The 18,848-nt window shown below is 25.3% G+C and overlaps 2 protein-coding genes across 2 annotated transcripts; one reads left to right on the top strand and one right to left on the bottom strand.

Annotated features, from left to right (window-relative positions):
* Window positions 1–6,942: 6,942 nt before the first annotated feature.
* On the top strand, window positions 6,943–11,574 carry Phum_PHUM218150 (uncharacterized protein; the record flags this gene model as incomplete). Its single annotated transcript, XM_002425702.1, has 12 exons — window positions 6,943–7,081; window positions 7,213–7,451; window positions 7,554–7,717; window positions 8,542–8,673; window positions 8,933–9,027; window positions 9,123–9,241; window positions 9,772–9,882; window positions 10,256–10,624; window positions 10,712–10,743; window positions 10,837–10,927; window positions 11,012–11,240; window positions 11,312–11,574. 12 exons carry the CDS (start codon window positions 6,943–6,945, stop codon window positions 11,572–11,574), a joined length of 1,983 nt encoding a protein of 660 aa, XP_002425747.1.
* A 974-nt stretch (window positions 11,575–12,548) lies between these two features.
* Phum_PHUM218140 (helicase, putative) lies at window positions 12,549–17,098 on the bottom strand (the record flags this gene model as incomplete). Its single annotated transcript, XM_002425701.1, has 15 exons — window positions 12,549–12,706; window positions 12,814–12,996; window positions 13,113–13,255; window positions 13,328–13,680; window positions 13,761–14,063; window positions 14,153–14,319; window positions 14,406–14,682; window positions 14,753–15,045; window positions 15,141–15,369; window positions 15,447–15,761; window positions 15,866–16,040; window positions 16,147–16,389; window positions 16,481–16,558; window positions 16,883–16,982; window positions 17,080–17,098. 15 exons carry the CDS (start codon window positions 17,096–17,098, stop codon window positions 12,549–12,551), a joined length of 3,036 nt encoding a protein of 1,011 aa, XP_002425746.1.
* Between the last annotated feature and the right edge of the window lie 1,750 nt (window positions 17,099–18,848).

The following is an 18,848-nucleotide window of genomic DNA, read 5'->3' as shown; positions in this document are numbered from 1 at the left end:
TTTTACAAACGAAACCATCTTATATCTCATATTATTATTATTAATTTTTTTTTTAAATTTGCAAAAAAATTTCGGGGAGGGGGGGGTGGGGGTTTTTTTTGACATTGCGTGTGCGTATAAAAAGAAGATAATAAGTAGGTGGATTTCGATTTTCTTTTGTCTACTACTAATATCAATCTCCTAATTTAGATATAACCTTCGAGACGAGAATATATATACTACCAATGACCGCGTTAACACTTTTTCATTATTATTATTATTATTTTATCGAAATTATTCAATTTTTTTTTTTTTTAAATTTTGCACATTTGGGTGTGGTTAATTTTTTTTTTTTTTTTTGTTTAAAAGAATAAATTTTAACCGTGAATATTGAAAACAAAAAAAAAAAAATTAAATATCCAAAAAAAATCAATTATAGTAACTTATGGTTACTCGGGGTAAACACGTATTGGGTCAATGAAATCTGCATTTTAACTTTTTAAAAAAATTAAAATAATTTATTTATTATTATTATTATTATTATTATTTAAATCAGTACGAATAAATTAAATGAAAGGATATGTGCGGTGGAAAAAAAATCACATCGCGAAGTGTACCTTAAAAAATCAAATTTTTGCATAACCTTCATTTATTTTTTTTTTTTGTTGTTAAAATAAAAACAAACTTGACTCTGACCTTCTAATTTTTTTTTAAAAACAAACGGAAGAAAAATAATTAATATAAACAAACAATATAAATATAAAAAATAATCATGTGAAAAAAAAAAAATTTTTTTTTCAATTTTTTTCCTCAAAAAAAAAAAAAAATGTTTGAAGGTTTGAAAAACGAACGTCGTGGGTTTTTTTTTTTTTTATGTAATTAAATAATATTTTGAATAAACCGCCAACAACCGCCTACGTCGTTCGATAAAATTGTCGAGTATCGATTTCAAAATCGATATATTTAATTAAAAATTCGGTGCCGGGAAAAAATTTTTTGGTAAATATTAAATTTAAAAACAATCCTTTCAAACTGGAATAATGAAATAATGATAATAAAAAAAATGGCGGCGGTGAAGGTAGAGGTGGCGGTGGGTTATTCTCGAATATGTTTTCGTGTAGAATGTCAATGTCATTTACAACATTCCAGGAGAAAGAATTGCTTTGGGCCCATACTACGACACACAAGAGTGAAAGCAAATTGCCTCGCCTTTTTTTTTTTTTGTTAACTCATATTTGCTTACCCTTTTGTTCCAGAGCGTGAGTGTGTGTGTGCGCGTGTAAAATTTAATTTTTATTTAATAAAAAATTAACCTGGGTAATTTTTTTTTTCAAAACCCTGTTTAAAAAGGTAAAAGAATCAATGAATAATGATAATCACAACAAGATGTCTTATAAGAGGTCATAAATTCTAGTTTTCAAGGGTCAATACTGATAATAATGATAATAATAATGATAATGAATAAAAATGTGAAAATTGTGAGAAATCAAATAAAATTATTTTCTCAAATTTTTTTTTTTTTTTTTCAAAATATCCTGCCCTCCTTCTTCCTCCGAATGAATTATCTGGTTTACCTTTTTTTTCTTCTGCTAAAAAAATATTACCGATTCGTCATTGATACTTTTTTTTATAATAATAATAATTATCAATTTAGAAAATTTATTTACTCATCAAATATTTTTTAAATTTAACGTTATTGAAAACAGGTTGTTTGTTAATCCGAAGAACAACAACAACAACAAACAATTTCACACCGTACAAACTTTCATTTTTTTTTTTTTTGATACAACAAATAATGAATCATATCCGGAACGGTTAGTCGGTACCTTCTTGAAGACAAAAAATCACAAAAAAAAAAAATTTTTTTTTTTTTCTCTTTTATCCTGGACGGGATTAATAATAATAATTCCCTAAGGGTTTTTTTCTGTCACTTTCTACATTATTATTATTATTACTACAAATACAAAAGAAAGCGATTCAGAATGCGAGTTTTCAGTGCCATTAATACGACCTCATTACGTCAAATGTGTGTGTGTGTGCGTGTGCGTGTTTTTTGCCTTAGCATAAAATCTTCTTTAGAAATTTTAAATGTCAACATTTGACGACTTTACAATAGAAAAATATAATTAATGGAATATTAGCAAATAAATATATTCGACATTTAAAAAAATGATATCCTAAAAAAATTTCCCTATTGAAAACAAAAAAAAAATCGACGTCATCTTTCATCACGTGACGTCACGCCAAAATTTTCTCCGTATCCCGATAATTCCATAACTTTATAAGAGAAAATTACACATTTATTAGTATTATTATTACTACGTTTTGGAAAATATTAAATTTAATTAAAAAAAAAAAAAAACATTAAATCATTATAATTAATAACATCGATTATAAAATAATAATAATAATAATAAAAATAATAATGATGATGATTTTTATTTGAAAAAAAAATTAACATATTACGTTAAGGAATCCTTGAAATCAAATCGTTATTATTATTATTATTAATTAACTGACAAGGTTGTTTGTCGTTAATACGGTTGTTACAAACGTTTATATATTGACCATAAAAATTTAAAAAAAAAAAAAAAAAAACATGATGACATTATTTGTCCTCTGATTAAAACAACAACAACAAACAACTGACACCCTTTAAACTCTCTATCATTTTTCCTTTTCCTCCTTTTTAATGCCAAAAAAAAAATTGTAATTTCATTTAAATTAATTAAAAAATTTAATTTTTTTATTAAATTTTTGACCCTAAATGACCTTTTAAACGATAGACGTATGTTATGTAAAAGTTTCAACGATGACACGATAAGATAAACAAGATGATGGGAGGGCAAGGGGGAAGATTTAAAAAACGCGAAATAATTAAATTTAAATTTGGGGGGCACAAAAAAAAATAAGGTAAGCATTTGATTGTTATCCAAATGAAAATGAAAATTCGATCGATTCGACCTACATAAATTTTATTTAAATAATTAATAAAATGAAAGTTTTATATACATAGAGAAAGTTAATAAAAAAAAAATATCTATTGGCTGGCAAGCGAGTTTTTTTTTTTTTTTTTTTTTTGTTCTCGCGAATCGAACACTTGTTTCGATTTTTAAACGAAAATACCATCGCGATTGCCAATTTATTAAAATATTCACGTGGGTATAATAATAATAATAATAATGATAATTTTTAAAAAACGAATTTTCAAATGATTTTTTTTTTTTTTTTTGGAAAATTTTAATTAATACGTAGTAGTATGAGAAGAAGAAAAATTTTTAATAATCTAAATACACGTCGCGTTTTTTCTTTTGCACTATCATCATCATCATCATCACAAACTGGGACAAATTTTAGAAAGAAAAATTGACCTTTTCGAAAAGGCTCATTCTTTTAATTATACGTATTTAAAAATAATTAAATTTAAACTTTCTTTTTTATTTTTTTGGCTAATTACAGTCTGAGAGAAGAGTTTAAAAGGAAAAAATGTTTGACAAATCGGAAAAATCAAAACAAAGGAAAAATCATCGAACGTACCTTAAATTTTTTTATTTATTTAGGTATTTAATAATCGAAACTAATAAGAAAGAAGGAAAAAAAACAAATTCGTGACAATTTATAAAATCGTTTAAAAGTGTTGATGACCCGAAAAATTCGATGATACGAACGTGATGGTCAAGAATAGGTGTTCTGGAAAAAGACTAAAAAACTGGTCAACAACAACCGTGTTGGCACGTTTATCTCTCTCTCTCTCTCTCTCTCTCACTCATAAATAGTACAACCGTTTTATTAAAAAACTATTATTATTATTATTATTATTATTATTTCACGTTAACGGAGTTTTATCTTTACGTAAAAATTTTTTTAGGTGAATTTTTTCGGGGTATACCCTAAACGTGTATCTGATGCACGTGAGAGTGTGTGCGTGCGTGTGCGTGCGTGCGAGTATTTTATTAATTTATAATAAATATCTAAGAATGACATGTGTGAGTTTAAATGTAAAAGTTAAGCGAAAAATTGTGAAAGTATTTATTGATGTAAAAAAAATTCAGGGTGCAGAGTTCCTCAAGGGGCGTTCATTAAAATGAATCGATTTCTCATTTTTTTACTTTCTCATCAACTTTTTTTTTTTTTTATTATTATTTACCGTCCACACCCGAAAAAAAAAAAAAAATTTATATTTAATTAACGTCAAGTGAAATTTTTTCTTCCTTTTCACGAGGGGGGGGGGGACAAAACTAACAATCCTATCCATCCATGTTTTTAAATAAGAAAGAAAAAACGCAAAACGCAAAACGAATTTAAATTAAATTAAATTGTTTGTACCTTAATAGACGGAGCAATAATGATAATAATAATAAATTTACGACGAGTATAACGTAATTTTTTTTTTTGTGTTCAAAAGTAATAATAATAATAATAAGCACGGTGAAAAAAAGATGTGTTAATAAAGAAGTATATAGACTATATATATGAGTGTGGTAGCTCAAATATATATGTGTACCGGCACTGCTGCGTTTAATTTCACGCGAGAGAACATTAACCTCACAAGAAAATTATAAATGCCTCCTCTTGAAAATGACTTAAATAATAATAATAATAATGGTATCACACAGATCAAATGTAATAATAATAATAATAATAATAACAACGCTAATCCTTATATGCGTAGGGGAGTACGTGCATATTATTTCTAAACATTAACAAAAAAAAAAAAATTAAATTCTTAGATTTAAATGCGTATTTTCATTCATTACTTTTTTATGCGAAATTGTGTACCCCCCGTCCCCTCACGCCCCCCGAATACGTAAAAAAAAATTGGAAACGTAATAAATAATAAATAAAGTTTTTATCAACGTTTTTTTTTTGGACACTTCGCGGTTATTTATTTATTTTTTTTTGACTTTCACGTAAATCTAAATTATTTAATCGATATAAATAAATAATTTTTTATTTAAATAATAATAATAATAATTTAAATAAATAGAAAGTCCGATTAAAAAAATAAATAAATAAAACTCTCGAGTATAATTAATTATTTTATTTTCGATGATTATATCAAAAAAAAAAAAATGCAAAATTTCCTACTCCCCCTATCCCTCCCTACCTCTCTCCCTTTCGTACATAAACCTCGTAAGATGTTTTCAATAATGTATAATAAAAAAAAAAAAAAAAAAAAAACTCGATCGATTTCCGGTTACGACAAAAATTCCAAAGGAAAAAAAAAAATTTAATAAGAAGGAAAAAATATTTGAACACGTGATGAATGAAAAATTCCGCCTTTTTTTTTAATGTAAAGTAAAACAATCAATGAGATTTTTGTTTAATAATAATAATAATAATAATAATAATAATAATAATAAGAGTATACAAGTTTCGGATTTCAATAAAATATAGAAAAGGAGAATCGCGAATTTTTTTTTTTTTTTTTTTTTTTACACGATTGTGTTGATTTCATATATATTTCCTTGCGAAAATAAATTATTATTATAAAAAAAAAATACAAACGATTGTGAAAAAAAATAAAAAAAAGCAGAAAACAATGAAATTCTAGTCGGTAAAAACCGTTAGTCCGCCGAAAATTTCAAAGAACGTGAGAGAAAGATTTGGTTACAAAAAAAAAAAAACAATGGATAGAAATGTTCCAATTGCACATTTTTTACACCAAAAAAAAAATTATCAATCGGATTAATAATAAATTAATAAAATATTATTACTATTATTACTCACCTTTATGTAAAAAAAATTTAAATTTGAAATCAAAACAAATTTCCTCCCAAAAAAAAAAAATTAACAAACTTTATTTATAAAAAAATAATAAATAAATTATTAAATAAACTTTTTTAAACGATAATCAATCGATCGATAAATCGATAAATCGAAGAATGTAACTTTTAATAATAAAGTTTTTTTTAAAATAAACAAAAATTTAAATTTTAAATAAACCGAAAAATAAAAAAATAAAATAAAACAAAATAAAATTTCACCGACTCTCACTCCACGTTAACTTCTTTTTAACTGTTAAAAAAAAATAAGAGAAAAAATTACTTCTTTCAGGTCAACGCAGGTGTAATGACGAAAATATTAAAAAAAAAAAAAATGAAAAACCTGCGCATGCGCAATATTTTAACAATTATAAACCAACCAACCAACCAACCAACCAACCAACCTCCATAGGAAATAACTAACCAACATTTTTTATTTTCTTTAGTTTATTTTGAAAAAAAAAAATTTTTTTTTGTTGAATTTTTTAACGATTTAAAAATCTCTACGTGTTTTTTTTTAAACAATCATAACAATAATAATAATAATAATAATAATAATAATAATAATCGTGTGTTATGATAAAATAATTATCAACACCAAATTTAGAGAATTAAATAATAAAAATAATAAAAATGTTTTTTCCGGCTTTTAACAACCTGTCGGTAATACTTTAAAAGCATTATTATTATTATTATTATTATTATTATTATTATTATTATTATTATTATTATTTATTTTTATGTTTATGAAATGTGAAAACATAACATTAACTTAATAATATATGAAGATATGTGACGGATACGTTATTAAACACATAATAATTAATAGAATTTAATTTAAAAAAAACAAAAATCCTTTTAAGGTTATTATTATTATTTATGTTTTCTCTCTCTCTCTCTCTCTCTCTCTTTCTCTCTATTTCCGCTTTATATAATCAAGTAGGTTTAAAATTTAAATATGTCAATGGTATTTTGTAGTAGTAAAATATATTTTAAAATGGTGGACACATAATTTTGTTGTTTATGTAAATAATAAAAAAAAAAAATAAATTTTTTTTTTTAACCATTTTTTTTTTTTTTATATTTAATTATTATTATTATTAGTTTTTTTTTTGTCTTCACTTTTCCCCCTTTTTTCCTTTGTCCCCCTTTTTTAGTTTAGTTAATAGAATTGTTGTAAATAATAAATAATTAATCGATGGATTGTCCAAATTGGCCACCGCCTCTACCTTCTTTACCATTATATCCGCCATGTCGTACCGTGATTGAAAAAAAACCAGCTCCAGAAATTAAAATAATAGAAAGTCAAACTCAACAATGGTGGAACGAACGTTTAGGTAACGTAAATGATGGATAGCAAATAAATAAATAATTTGTAAATAAACAAAAAGACGGGAATTTTTTTAAGGTTTTTATCTCCTGATAATGTTTCACGATAAGTTAAATAATATTTTTTTAAAAATACCAGTTCCAGCTCTGGAATTAACATCCGGTATAAAAAAATCACAAAAAAAAGAAAATTTTTACGAACTTACAAGACGACAGAGAAATGGTTTACTTTCAATTAAAATACCAACGAGAGAAGATAAATTTACAAATAGCGTACCACTTCCGGAAAGATCGTATCCGAACGATGGTTTACCAATATGGGAAAGACTTCATCTCGATAAAAAACTTCCAATGTTAAAATGTCCACCGAACGCTTTGGTTTTTGCCAGAGAACGAATCGGAAAAAAAGTAATAAAAACATTTTTTAACTTATTAATTAATTATTAATTATAATCCATTATTATTATTATTATCGTGCAGTTGTGGAAAGATACAAAAGGACAAGAATTTATCTTATACGACCCATATAATTACGAATGTGCTTTTTCATACGAAAACATTCACGATCCACATTTGTCGAATTACTACAAAGGAAAAGAAATAAGGGGATTCTTTATTGAGAGTTGGGGATGCAACAGAAGACGGTTGGGGTTTGTGCTCTTTAAAAAAATTCAATCAATATCGAAAATATTTAAGAAGAGTACATTTATCCCTCATACACTCCGAATTGCAAAGACAAGTATTAAATTAATTTTTTACTTAAATTAAAAATCGATCGATCGATCGATCATCGATTGAATAAACACTACAATGTATATTATATATTACAACAGGAATCTTTAAAAGAAGAAATTCATAAATTGAAAGAATATAAACAAACAACTCAACTTATAATGAAAAGCGAAGAACGTAAAGTTATGGTTAACGAAATGAGAGCTTCAATAATAGAAGCTTTAAAATTGGAAAAAGAAAATAAAATTAAAAGGTAATGATAATGATAATGATGATAATGATGATGATGATGATGATGATGATGATTTGACCTATGGTCAAAATTTCGTATTAAAAAAAAAAAAAACGAGATTTTTGTTCGAATAACATAAATCGATACTTAATTAAGAAATAATCAAAAAAATTTTTATTTATTTATTTATTAAATATCGTTACGAAATATACATCGATCGGGTTATAATAATCACGTGAGTTTTTAACTTGTTATTATTATTATTATGAAAAAATATTTTTTTTTGGGATGGTTGTGTAAATTAGATGAGTATTGGTAAATATTACGTGTTGTTGTTCGATGTGAGTTTTTCAACCGCAAGAATTACATAAATCAATTATCGTCATTTATCCCAAATTAGAACTTTATATTTTGCTTCTTCCCCCCCCCCAACCCTCCTTCAGGTTCCCCACAATCAGGTTGAAAACACGTGCCAAAATAAAAAAATTTTTTTTTTTCGAATAGGATTTTAGCTAGCATACAAGAAAAAAAAGAAAGGATAATAAGATTGCAAGAGACGAAAGAAAAAGAAAAAGAATTGAGGAGGCAAAGAGGTTTATTATTATTGGCAAAACAAGAATTGAAAAATAAAATTTCGTTAGAAATAAAAAGGAGAAAAAAAATAGCAACGCTCAGACGATGGCACGACACGGAAGAAAAAATAATAAAAACAATAAAAAAACAAAAAGAAGAAAAAATGAAAGAAAAATCCGAAAAAGTAATAATAATAAAATTCTGTACGTCGTTAGCCTCTAACGTAATCGATATTATCATCATCATCATCATCATCATCATTTTTTCAGGTTCGATTAAGATGGGAGAACAAAATAAAAAATTTAAAAATTATGTACGAAAGAGATGATTATATATTAAATTTACAACAGGAAGTTAAACAAAAAAATTTAGAAATTCGTAATGCTCTCATTGAAAAACAGAAAAAATTAGAAAAAGGTTTTTTATTTTACAAATCAATATATAAATTATCATTATTATCATCATCATCATCATTATCATTATCATTATCATTAATATTTATATTCGATTAGAACAATTTCGACAAATACGAGAAGCTGGTTTAAGAAAAAAAGCAATGATAAAAAAAAAAAAAGAAGATAAAAGAATGGAAAAAGCAATTATCGATGCTTCCTTAAGAATAATTCAAGGTGTAAGTTTCGATATATCGATCGATCCATCAATCAATCGATCGATAATTTTTTTTTTTAATTGATTATTATTTGTTTTTATAAAATAATAATTATTAAAAACGAATTTTTTTTTTTTTTTTTTTTTATAAAACTTTCCCCCCAAAACAATTTATTTTAAATAATAATAATAATGATGATGATGATGATGATGATAATGATGATGATAATGATAATTTTTATTAGCCTTTTGAATTAGGAGCGGAAATCTATAGAATAAAAAAAGCAATAAATTCAACAATGGCGGAATTATTAACGACTCCAATGGAAGGTACATAAAAGAATTTTTTTTTTTTGTCGTTAAAAAAAATTTTCTTTTTTACTAATTTTTTTCCTCTTTCGTTTAGGTCCTGATCGATTTTCGATTATACTAATGTCGAGAAATCGAATTCAACGAGAACAAAAAATCGTAATTTAATTATTATTATTATTTTCAATTTTTTATATTTTTTGTAAAAATTTAAATGGCGTAAATTTTTTTTTTTTTCAAAAGCCACTTCAAGTTTTATATGCCATCGATACGATTCTCGAAACTGTCATACAAAAATGGGCCGTATTAAGGATACATTCGATATTAGATATTATTATTGAACAAATGATCGAGGTAATATCATTATTATTAATCTTACAATAATAATAATAATAATAATTAAAATCGGCGATTTAGTGACATCACAAACGTATCATCTCGCGATATAAATTACCAAGACAATTAAAATTTTTAAATCCCGCATTTATTATTATTATTATTTAAACGATTTAATAAATAGAAAGTTAATTTTTTTTGTTTTAATTAGCGAAATCTTTGTAATAATAATAATGATGATGATAATGATGATGATAACAGGAAGGGAAATATTTTAATTGTTTTAGTTTTGCAAAACCAAACAAAACGATCGATCGATTGATTGATCAATTGATCAATTGATCGATTGATCAATCAATCAATTTTTAATCGAATAAAAAATTATTTACAGAAAGGTAAAATGATATTATTCGAAATCAAATCGAAATATAAAAGTACGGGAATGACGACAGCGGAAACGTACAAAACGAAAGAATCCTACGGGATTGTTTATAAACCGGATGAAAAATTAAAAAAAAAATTATATAAAAAATCATTTTTATCGAATAACAATTCGCAATTTTATTTATTAAACGAATTAAATAACGAAAAGAAAAGAAAAGAAAAAGATGAAGAAGGTGAAAAAGATGGTGAAAGAGACGTAGGAGGAGGAGGAGGGGGAGGGGGAAGAGGAGAAGGAGAAGGAGGAGGAGGAGGAGAATATTTTGAAAAAGAAATAAAAGTCGAATCCTTGGATGATGCTCAAAAGAAAAGCAGCAAAGTATAATTATTATTATTATTACTATTATTATTATTAATTTAATTGAATTTCATTAATTTAATTATATTAAATTTATCATTTTTTCAGATATTGTCATCGGTTGCACCCAATTACGTTCGGTAATCAAATCAAAATAAAATTTTCCCTTTAAATAAAATTTAATGGAGGATAATAATAATAATAATAATAATAATAATAATTTTTCCTTGCAGATTTGGCGATTATACAGTACACGAATACATATCGGAAAAAGATTACGAATACGATTTAAAACCGGTTAAACACAGACCCAAAACTCCGATGGTATAATAATAAAATTTGATAAACATTAATTAATTAATTAATTAATTAATTATGTATTTATTTATTTATTTATTTTTTCAACAGCCAACGCAAGAAGAATTATGTACGGTTGGATTTTCCGAAGAAAGACTTAACGACATATTACCAACATTAGACGATTTAGTAGAATTAAAAGAAAAAAAAAAATTTCGTAAATTATTTAAAAGCGTAGCAGTTAATCTTTTTAAACGTTCTATTGAATTATTACGTAGCGCATTAGAACCGATATCGAGATATCGTTCGATAAACAAATTAGTTAATCTCGGAGGTACCCGTTAATTTTTTCTTTTTATGGATGATTTATATAACAAATGATTAAATAAATAATTTTTTTTTTACAATTAGATATAGAAAAAACAACATTAGCACAACTTTTGACTAGTTTAATTATGAATCAAGAAGAGAAAACAATTTACACGACGGATGATTTTGAATGGTTGGCAAAAGTAATCGTACGTTATGCATTAACGGATATATTAAATCCTGTTGAATTTCACAGGGAGGGAAATGATGGGGTACCAAGAATGAAAATTATGTTTTACAAACCTAATAATAATAAAATAAATAAGAAAAAATCAAATGAATTTTTCAAAGAGGGCTACGTGTGAATTTTGCTTCTTTTTTTTTCCTTTTTTTTTTTTTTTTTTTTTTTTTTTTGTAAATTATCATGTAAAAAAATTAAAAAAATAAAAAAAAAAAATATTTAACAAACCTCCTTCAAATTGCTTCCCCCTCCCCCCAAATTATTCTTTCCCTTCCCTTCCCTTTAATTAATTAATTAATTAAATAATAATAATTTTATACAATAATTTACCCATCAATTATATTTATATTCATTAATAATGATTGATTGTATAAATTTTTAATAATATCAAATATTAATAATTAAAAACATAATTTATTTACAAAGGCATATTTTTTTTTTAGTATATATTTATATATATATATATTATTAATGTCTTATACTATAATTTAAGAAAAGATAATATTTATATATATAAAAACAAAAATTGACACTCGTTTACAAACGATTCCTTCCTATTTCTTAATGCATAATTTATGTATATTTACTTAAAAAATATTTTAATAATATTAAAAAATTTAATAATATAAAAAATTTTATTTTTAAAATCTTTTCATCAATTAAAAAAGAAAAAAAAAAAAATTCAAAATTCACTTGAAATAAAAGTTTTTCCTGCCCGTTTCCTATTTATTTTAATTTGTTAGTAAAATAAATAAATAAAAAAAAATCGGTTGAATATGGACAGTTATTAATTAATTAATTAATTAAAATTATACCTAAATCCGAAAATCAATAAGAAAAAATTAAATAAAAAAGTTAATTGAGTGGGGGGGGGGTTGAGACGTACCGACTGAAATTTTCATTGGAAAAAAGGTTTTAGTCGAGAGAAAATACTGAAATTTAATTAATATTACTCAACTTTTAAAATTCTAGAGAAATAGTTAAAATTAATTCGGAATCGTACGATTTATTAATTTATTATTATTATTATTTTAATTATTACGTGCCTTTTTTTTTTGCTGTAATCAATATATATGTATAGATATACGTACTTGTTTTTTATAAATACAAACTAGCCGCAAAAACAATGTCTCTTTTTATTGCTTTGATTCCTTCGTTAAATTTTTCTATCAATGATTGATCTCCGATACTTATAGATGCTTGTACCATTTGTCGCAACATTTCCTCTAAACGTCTCATGGCACGAATTATACTTCCTGCGAACAATAAATAAATATTTTTTGTCGGTAATTTTCTTAAAATCCGGACCGTCATGTTGTTTACGATTATTAATTTACTGTTTATTTGTATGTAATAATATTACCTTCGTAAATATCCGTCATTTGACATATTTTTCCAAAATTAGCACCGTTGCACCAGGCAAACATAACATCCATCAAATACGGTTTAAATCCGTTTATGTAATCGTTTTCGTCTATTTCAAGCTTGGCCTCCTGTGAAATCCTAGCTATTCTACGTGCTAAATTCTGCATTTCTTTTAAAGGTCCTGAAGGGGGAGGGGAGAGAAGAAAAAAAAAAAAAAATTAGCAAATTCCTACCCCCAAAAAAAAAAAAAAAAAAAAAAAAAAAATTTTCTTGACTAACAAGGAGGTATCTACTAACCGGACAATTGATCTGTTAATTTGGGTAATTCCGATGATTTTTCGTCGCAAACAAAACAACTGAGTAAAGCAACGCATTGAGCAACTGATAAATCGTTAAAAACTCCGTTGAATATTAATTCCGTGAGAAGGAGTTCTTCGCCGCTGAAAAATTAAATGAAATTATATTGTAGTATAAGTTTGGGTTGAAAAGTAGGGCCGGAAAATAAAATTCACCTGCTTAATTCGCAAGCGATTTTCCCTTTCGTTTCGATAACGTCCGAAGCCGTGCAGTATCCCATCCTCCTTAAAACTCTTTTCCTGCATTTTAATTCGTTCATTTGCAAGAGGGATTTTGCTTTTTTAAATTGCGTTTTGTACTCCTTTAATTTAACACCCAGTTCCCCTTTCTTCGAGTACAAATCAAATAAATTACCCAGATTGGAATCGTTGTGAAGGGGATGATCGAAAAGCCTTTCTTCGAACGTGGTTATTTTTTTGACAATGTCCAAGAAAACTTTTTCTTTGATTTTCATATCTACGATTGGATCAAGGAGAGGTAATCCTTCGGGAAATCTTTTTTTAACTTCCTAAAATAATTAACCATAAAAACCGATGATAAAAAATTGAATAATTTAAATTAAAACATTTTATATTTTAAAAAATTTACCTGAATTGTTTTAATTATGCTTCGTTTGGCATCGGCAGATCTTAAATCATTCGGAGTTTTTAACCGAATCGAACTGATGTGAGTGATCAAGGTGTGTAAAACAGGAACAACCTCACACGAGCCTCTTGCATTTTTCGGACAAGGCCTTATATCAGGTTCCTTGTAATTTTCGTCCAAGTGTAATAATATATCTACTAATATCAAACGGGGAGAACTTTTCAATGGATTGTCTTTATCGAAATTTTCGCGATTTTTATAATTGACAATCATTCCCCAATCGAATTCTAAATCTTCACATTTCACCTAAAGGAAAAGTTTATTATTTTCTCTAAAAATAAACATTACAATACATTTCGTAAAATATTTTTTTTTTTTTTTTTTTTTTTTTTAACAAGTCGACCAGGCTGCAAAAATGGTAATAAATAATTTGGCTTCGTTAAAAATGTTTGAAATTGTTTTCCTAAATCTTTTAATTGTTCTCTTATACTAAAATATGAAGCTACTTGAGATTCTTTTGGAATAATTATTTTTTCATATTCTTCAAGCGTTTTTTTAACGTCTAAAATAAAGCGATTGAAATTTTAATAATAATAATAAAAGATCCGATGGAAAACAAAGTACAAAAATAAATAAACGAATATTTACTTTCGTAAATTTGAGGTATGGCGGATTGATTTTGAAATTGATAAAAACTTCTTTCAAGCATGTATTCAGGATTGATTTCTTCAACCCTTAGAAGATTTAAAACCATGTTATACGTTAAATGAAATGCTGAATTAATAGGATCGGGAGCTCCTTTGACAATTTCTCTTCCCACGGAAGGACTCACTTGTTCATCTATCATTAAAATTACGATTCCTTTATCATCCAAACCACGTCTCCCGGCTCTTCCCGACATTTGAATATATTCCCCCGAAGTTACCTAAACAAAAATTTATAATTAATAAAAATAAATTTTAAATTGAAAGAAAAAAAAAACAAAAGTTACTTACGAATCTATAATCTTTTCCATCAAATTTACGACAACCGGTAAAAAGTACAGTTCTGGCAGGCATGTTTAATCCCATGGCAAAAGTTTCAGTGGCGAATAAGGCTTTAATAAGTCCTTCGGCAAATAAAATTTCAATTGTTTCTTTTAAAATTGGTAAAAGACCTCCGTGATGAATTCCAATTCCTCTTCTTAGCAGAGGCAATACGTTTTCTACTTGGGGTAATTTCCTGTCTTCTTCGCTTAAAACATCCATGGCATTATTAAAAACTTCATCCACGAGTTTTTTCTCTTCGACTGGAAAAAAATAAAAAGGCCAATTGCCAAAACTTTTCGAATTGAATTTTTTTTTTTTTTTTTTTTTTTTTTTTGTTGAAAACAAATCCACAAACCTGAATTAAAATCTAATTTTGCCATTTGCAATGCATATGCTTCACAATCTTTTTTACTAAAACTAAAACATATAACCGGAGCAAAATTTCTCTCCATTATCATTTTGACAATTTTGAAAGCATTAGAACCCCTAGCATTATTTCGATTGAGTCTGTCACCTTTAGCTGCATCTCCTGCATTTTGCAAAACAGCCATTGCAGTATTAAAATTATCTTCTTTAAATTTCCCCTAAATAATAATTGAATTTATTATTTAATTTTTTGCAAACCTTAAGTTTATAGTTTTAAAAAGTTAAAGTAACTTACATTTTCATCTAAAACCAAATGTATTCCATCTCCTCCAGCAGGAAATATGTAATGTTGCAAAGGTGTCGGTCTGTAATCTGTGTAAACGACATGACATGGTTGATTATGCAAGTGTGCAACCCATTCTGCAAACTGTCTGGCATTGGGTATTGTAGCCGATAAAAAAACATAATGAACATTGTCTGGGAGTAAAATTAAAGTTTCTTCCCAAACAACACCTCTTTCTTTGTCCCTCATATAATGAATTTCATCGAAAATAACCCAACCAACCTCTCTCATAACTTCAGATCCTCTATAAAGCATATTTCTCAAAATCTAAAGTCATCACAAAAATTCACAAAGTTTTAGCAATGCATACAGTACTTTGATTTAAAAAAATTTTTTTTTTAAAAGTCAAAAAAATATATATTTTTACTTACTTCAGTTGTCATAATCAACAAGCTTGCATTTTGATTAATGGTTACATCCCCAGTGATTAAACCTACTTCACCAAATTCTTCTGTAAATTCTCTAAATTTTTGATTACTTAATGCTTTAATTGGAGTTGTGTAAATAACCCTTTGTTTGTCTCTAAGAGATTTAGCTATACTGTATCTATAAAAAAAACATGGAATGTTAAATTAAAACTTGAATTTATATAAAATATTTGTTAAATGAAAACATAAATCATTTATTAAATAAAAATAAATTTACTACTTACTCTGCTACTACAGTTTTTCCAGCTGAAGTATGGGCAGATACTAAAACTGACTGATTATTTTCAATGCACAATATGGCTTCTTCTTGAAAAGCATCTAGTACAAATTTGTATTCTTTTGCACGTGGACAATTACCTTTTACCAAAGGTACATATTCTTGATTAGGAGGCACTGCAACTTCGTGAGTGCAAGCACCTTGTGCTTCAATTGAGTGAATTTTTATTCTCACAGCAAATTCATCAACACTAAAAAAGATAATATTATCAATAAGTAAAATTAAAAATTCATGATAAATTCAGTTTTTATGTGTAAATCTACACATTTAAATTTACATACTTGACTTCGTCCAATACAGATTCAGAGTTTTCTGTTTTTAAATGCTTTGATTGTTCATCGCTATCAGTAGAATGTGATCTTTTTAAAGATTTGGAAGAATTCAATTTTTCAGAACTAAAAATAATTATAGTTTTAGTAAAAAAAAAATATTATAAATAAAAAAATTACATTTCAAAGATAACCAATTAACAATAAAACTTAGTTAATACTGGTATCTTATAATTATTAACTACAACTGTTATATACAAGTTTTACTTATAAAAACAATTAAAATTTAATTTATTTATAAAAATAAGTATGATTTATTTTTAATTTATAAAGTAGAGAGCAACGGTTGTGTTAGTATGTATTTTATAATCTCATGATTTAAAACTATTATAAAACTATTGAATAAAACCTAACCTATTCACGTCACTTTTTTCACACGATTCAATTTTTTCAGTTTCCTCTTTCTTAGTATCAACAATAACGGGCTCAGAAATTTGTTCTTTTTCTTCAGATTCTTCAAAAACATCAAAAATATCTTCGGAAAAATTTGCCATATTTATTATATTATTATGAAAAATAAGTTATTCGTTCAAAAAAAACACTACTTTAACGTCTTTGGCGACATTGCATGTGAGTGTATTTCAAGTTATGACAAAAAGTTAGTGCCACGTTTTTTTTTTACAAGTTTCTTTTCCTTTTTTTTTGTTCTTAAAAAAAAAATTAAAAAATGTGTTTAAAAACTCGCGTTGAATATTTATTAAAAGTTTTATATTGATTTTTCATTAAAGCAATAATATTTTTTAATAATAAATTCACGAGTGCGCGTAATTAAATAATATTTAATTATAAAAAATAATTAACATGGAAGCAGAGGTTATAAACAAAATTTTCGCGGGTTAAAAATTTACCATTGTAATTTTTTTTTTTCTCACAAATTTATAAAATAATTTCAAATAAAGGTTAAATAGATATATTTAAGGTATTTTCTTTTATATTGTTTGATTAATTTAAATTTAATTTATTAATTTATTTAAAAAAAAAAAATTGTTTCATTTAATTTTAGTTAAACTAGTGTACATTAGGGTTAAACTAATGGGTTTGCAAATTCAAAGCAAAAACAAATATTATTAAAAAATTATTTAAAAATTACTTATTAAGTTGAACTTATTAACCAAATAAGTTTAAAATTACATATTGCAAACTATTAATAAAATAATAATAATGAATGATGTTCTAATTGTAATTCATTTATCTTTTATACAACAAAAAAAAACTTGAGATTTAATCAAAACTAAAAAAATATTATATTACATAACAATATAATTTTGTCTAAATTAACAATAAAATAATAATAACATACATTATGGTATAAATCTAAATCAAGATTTTTATATTATGATAGAAAATTTTTTCCAAATCTCATATTTTTAGTCAAAAACAAAAAACTATATTTATATTGTCATTTGGTTTTTATTTCATTTCCCAATGTTAAATTTTTTTTTGTGTTAAACTTTTGATATATATAAAAATTGTAAAAAAAAAAAGAAAAGATTAATTAAAATAAATTTTTTATAAGATTAATAATATGTTTATTAATAATGTGAAAAGTATTTTAATAAAAAAAAAAAAAAAATGGGAAAAATTTAGATGTGATATAGTAATTTTTAGTAGTAGTGTTATTAAAATTAGAGCAGAGGACAAGAAAAAACTGATTCGCTGCGGCCCCAATTTTGATCTCTGCTTTTCCAAAAAATCAATAAATCTGGTGAGACGGCGCATTATGTACATAAAAACTGCCCGGGTAGATATCGACGAGAAAAAAAAGTGCGTGCGTGAGAGTGTGTAAAAATACGTATTTTATAATGCGGGGCGTAAATTGTTAACTATTGAATTATATTAATGAAATTAAATAAATAAATAAATTGTTACTAATAAAAAAATCAACGAAAAACAAAAAAACTTTTAATAACAATCACCGATTTTTCTTTTTTTCGTATATGTTTTTTTATTAAAATTTATTTATTTGACTCGAGTTAAATTAAATGTCGTCAGATCATACATAAAAATTTTATTTTTTAATAGTTATTAATATATAGTAAAATCGATACGTTAAATAATTAATATAAATTGTTATAATAATAATTTTAATTTTTTTTTTGTAATAAATAATGATTAAAGGTATTGTGCGGTTAAAAAAATAATAATCATAAGGTTTAAGGATTAAAATAAATAAAACGGGAGTAAATTAAATTTTTTTTTTTCTTTTGTTTATCGGGAAAAAAAAAAAATTATGACAAATGATTATCATAAATTTTTTTTGATCATGATCACTCTCGGCGACAACATGGTGTGTCCATGTGCAAACCGGTAAACCTAAAGT

Source organism: Pediculus humanus, genomic scaffold (genome assembly GCF_000006295.1).
Source record: "Pediculus humanus corporis 1103172107564 genomic scaffold, whole genome shotgun sequence".
In the NCBI taxonomy this organism is placed as follows: Eukaryota; Metazoa; Arthropoda; class Insecta; order Psocodea; family Pediculidae; genus Pediculus; species Pediculus humanus.
The sequence above is the reverse complement of the archived record's forward strand: the minus strand, read 5'-3'. Positions and strand labels throughout refer to the sequence as shown.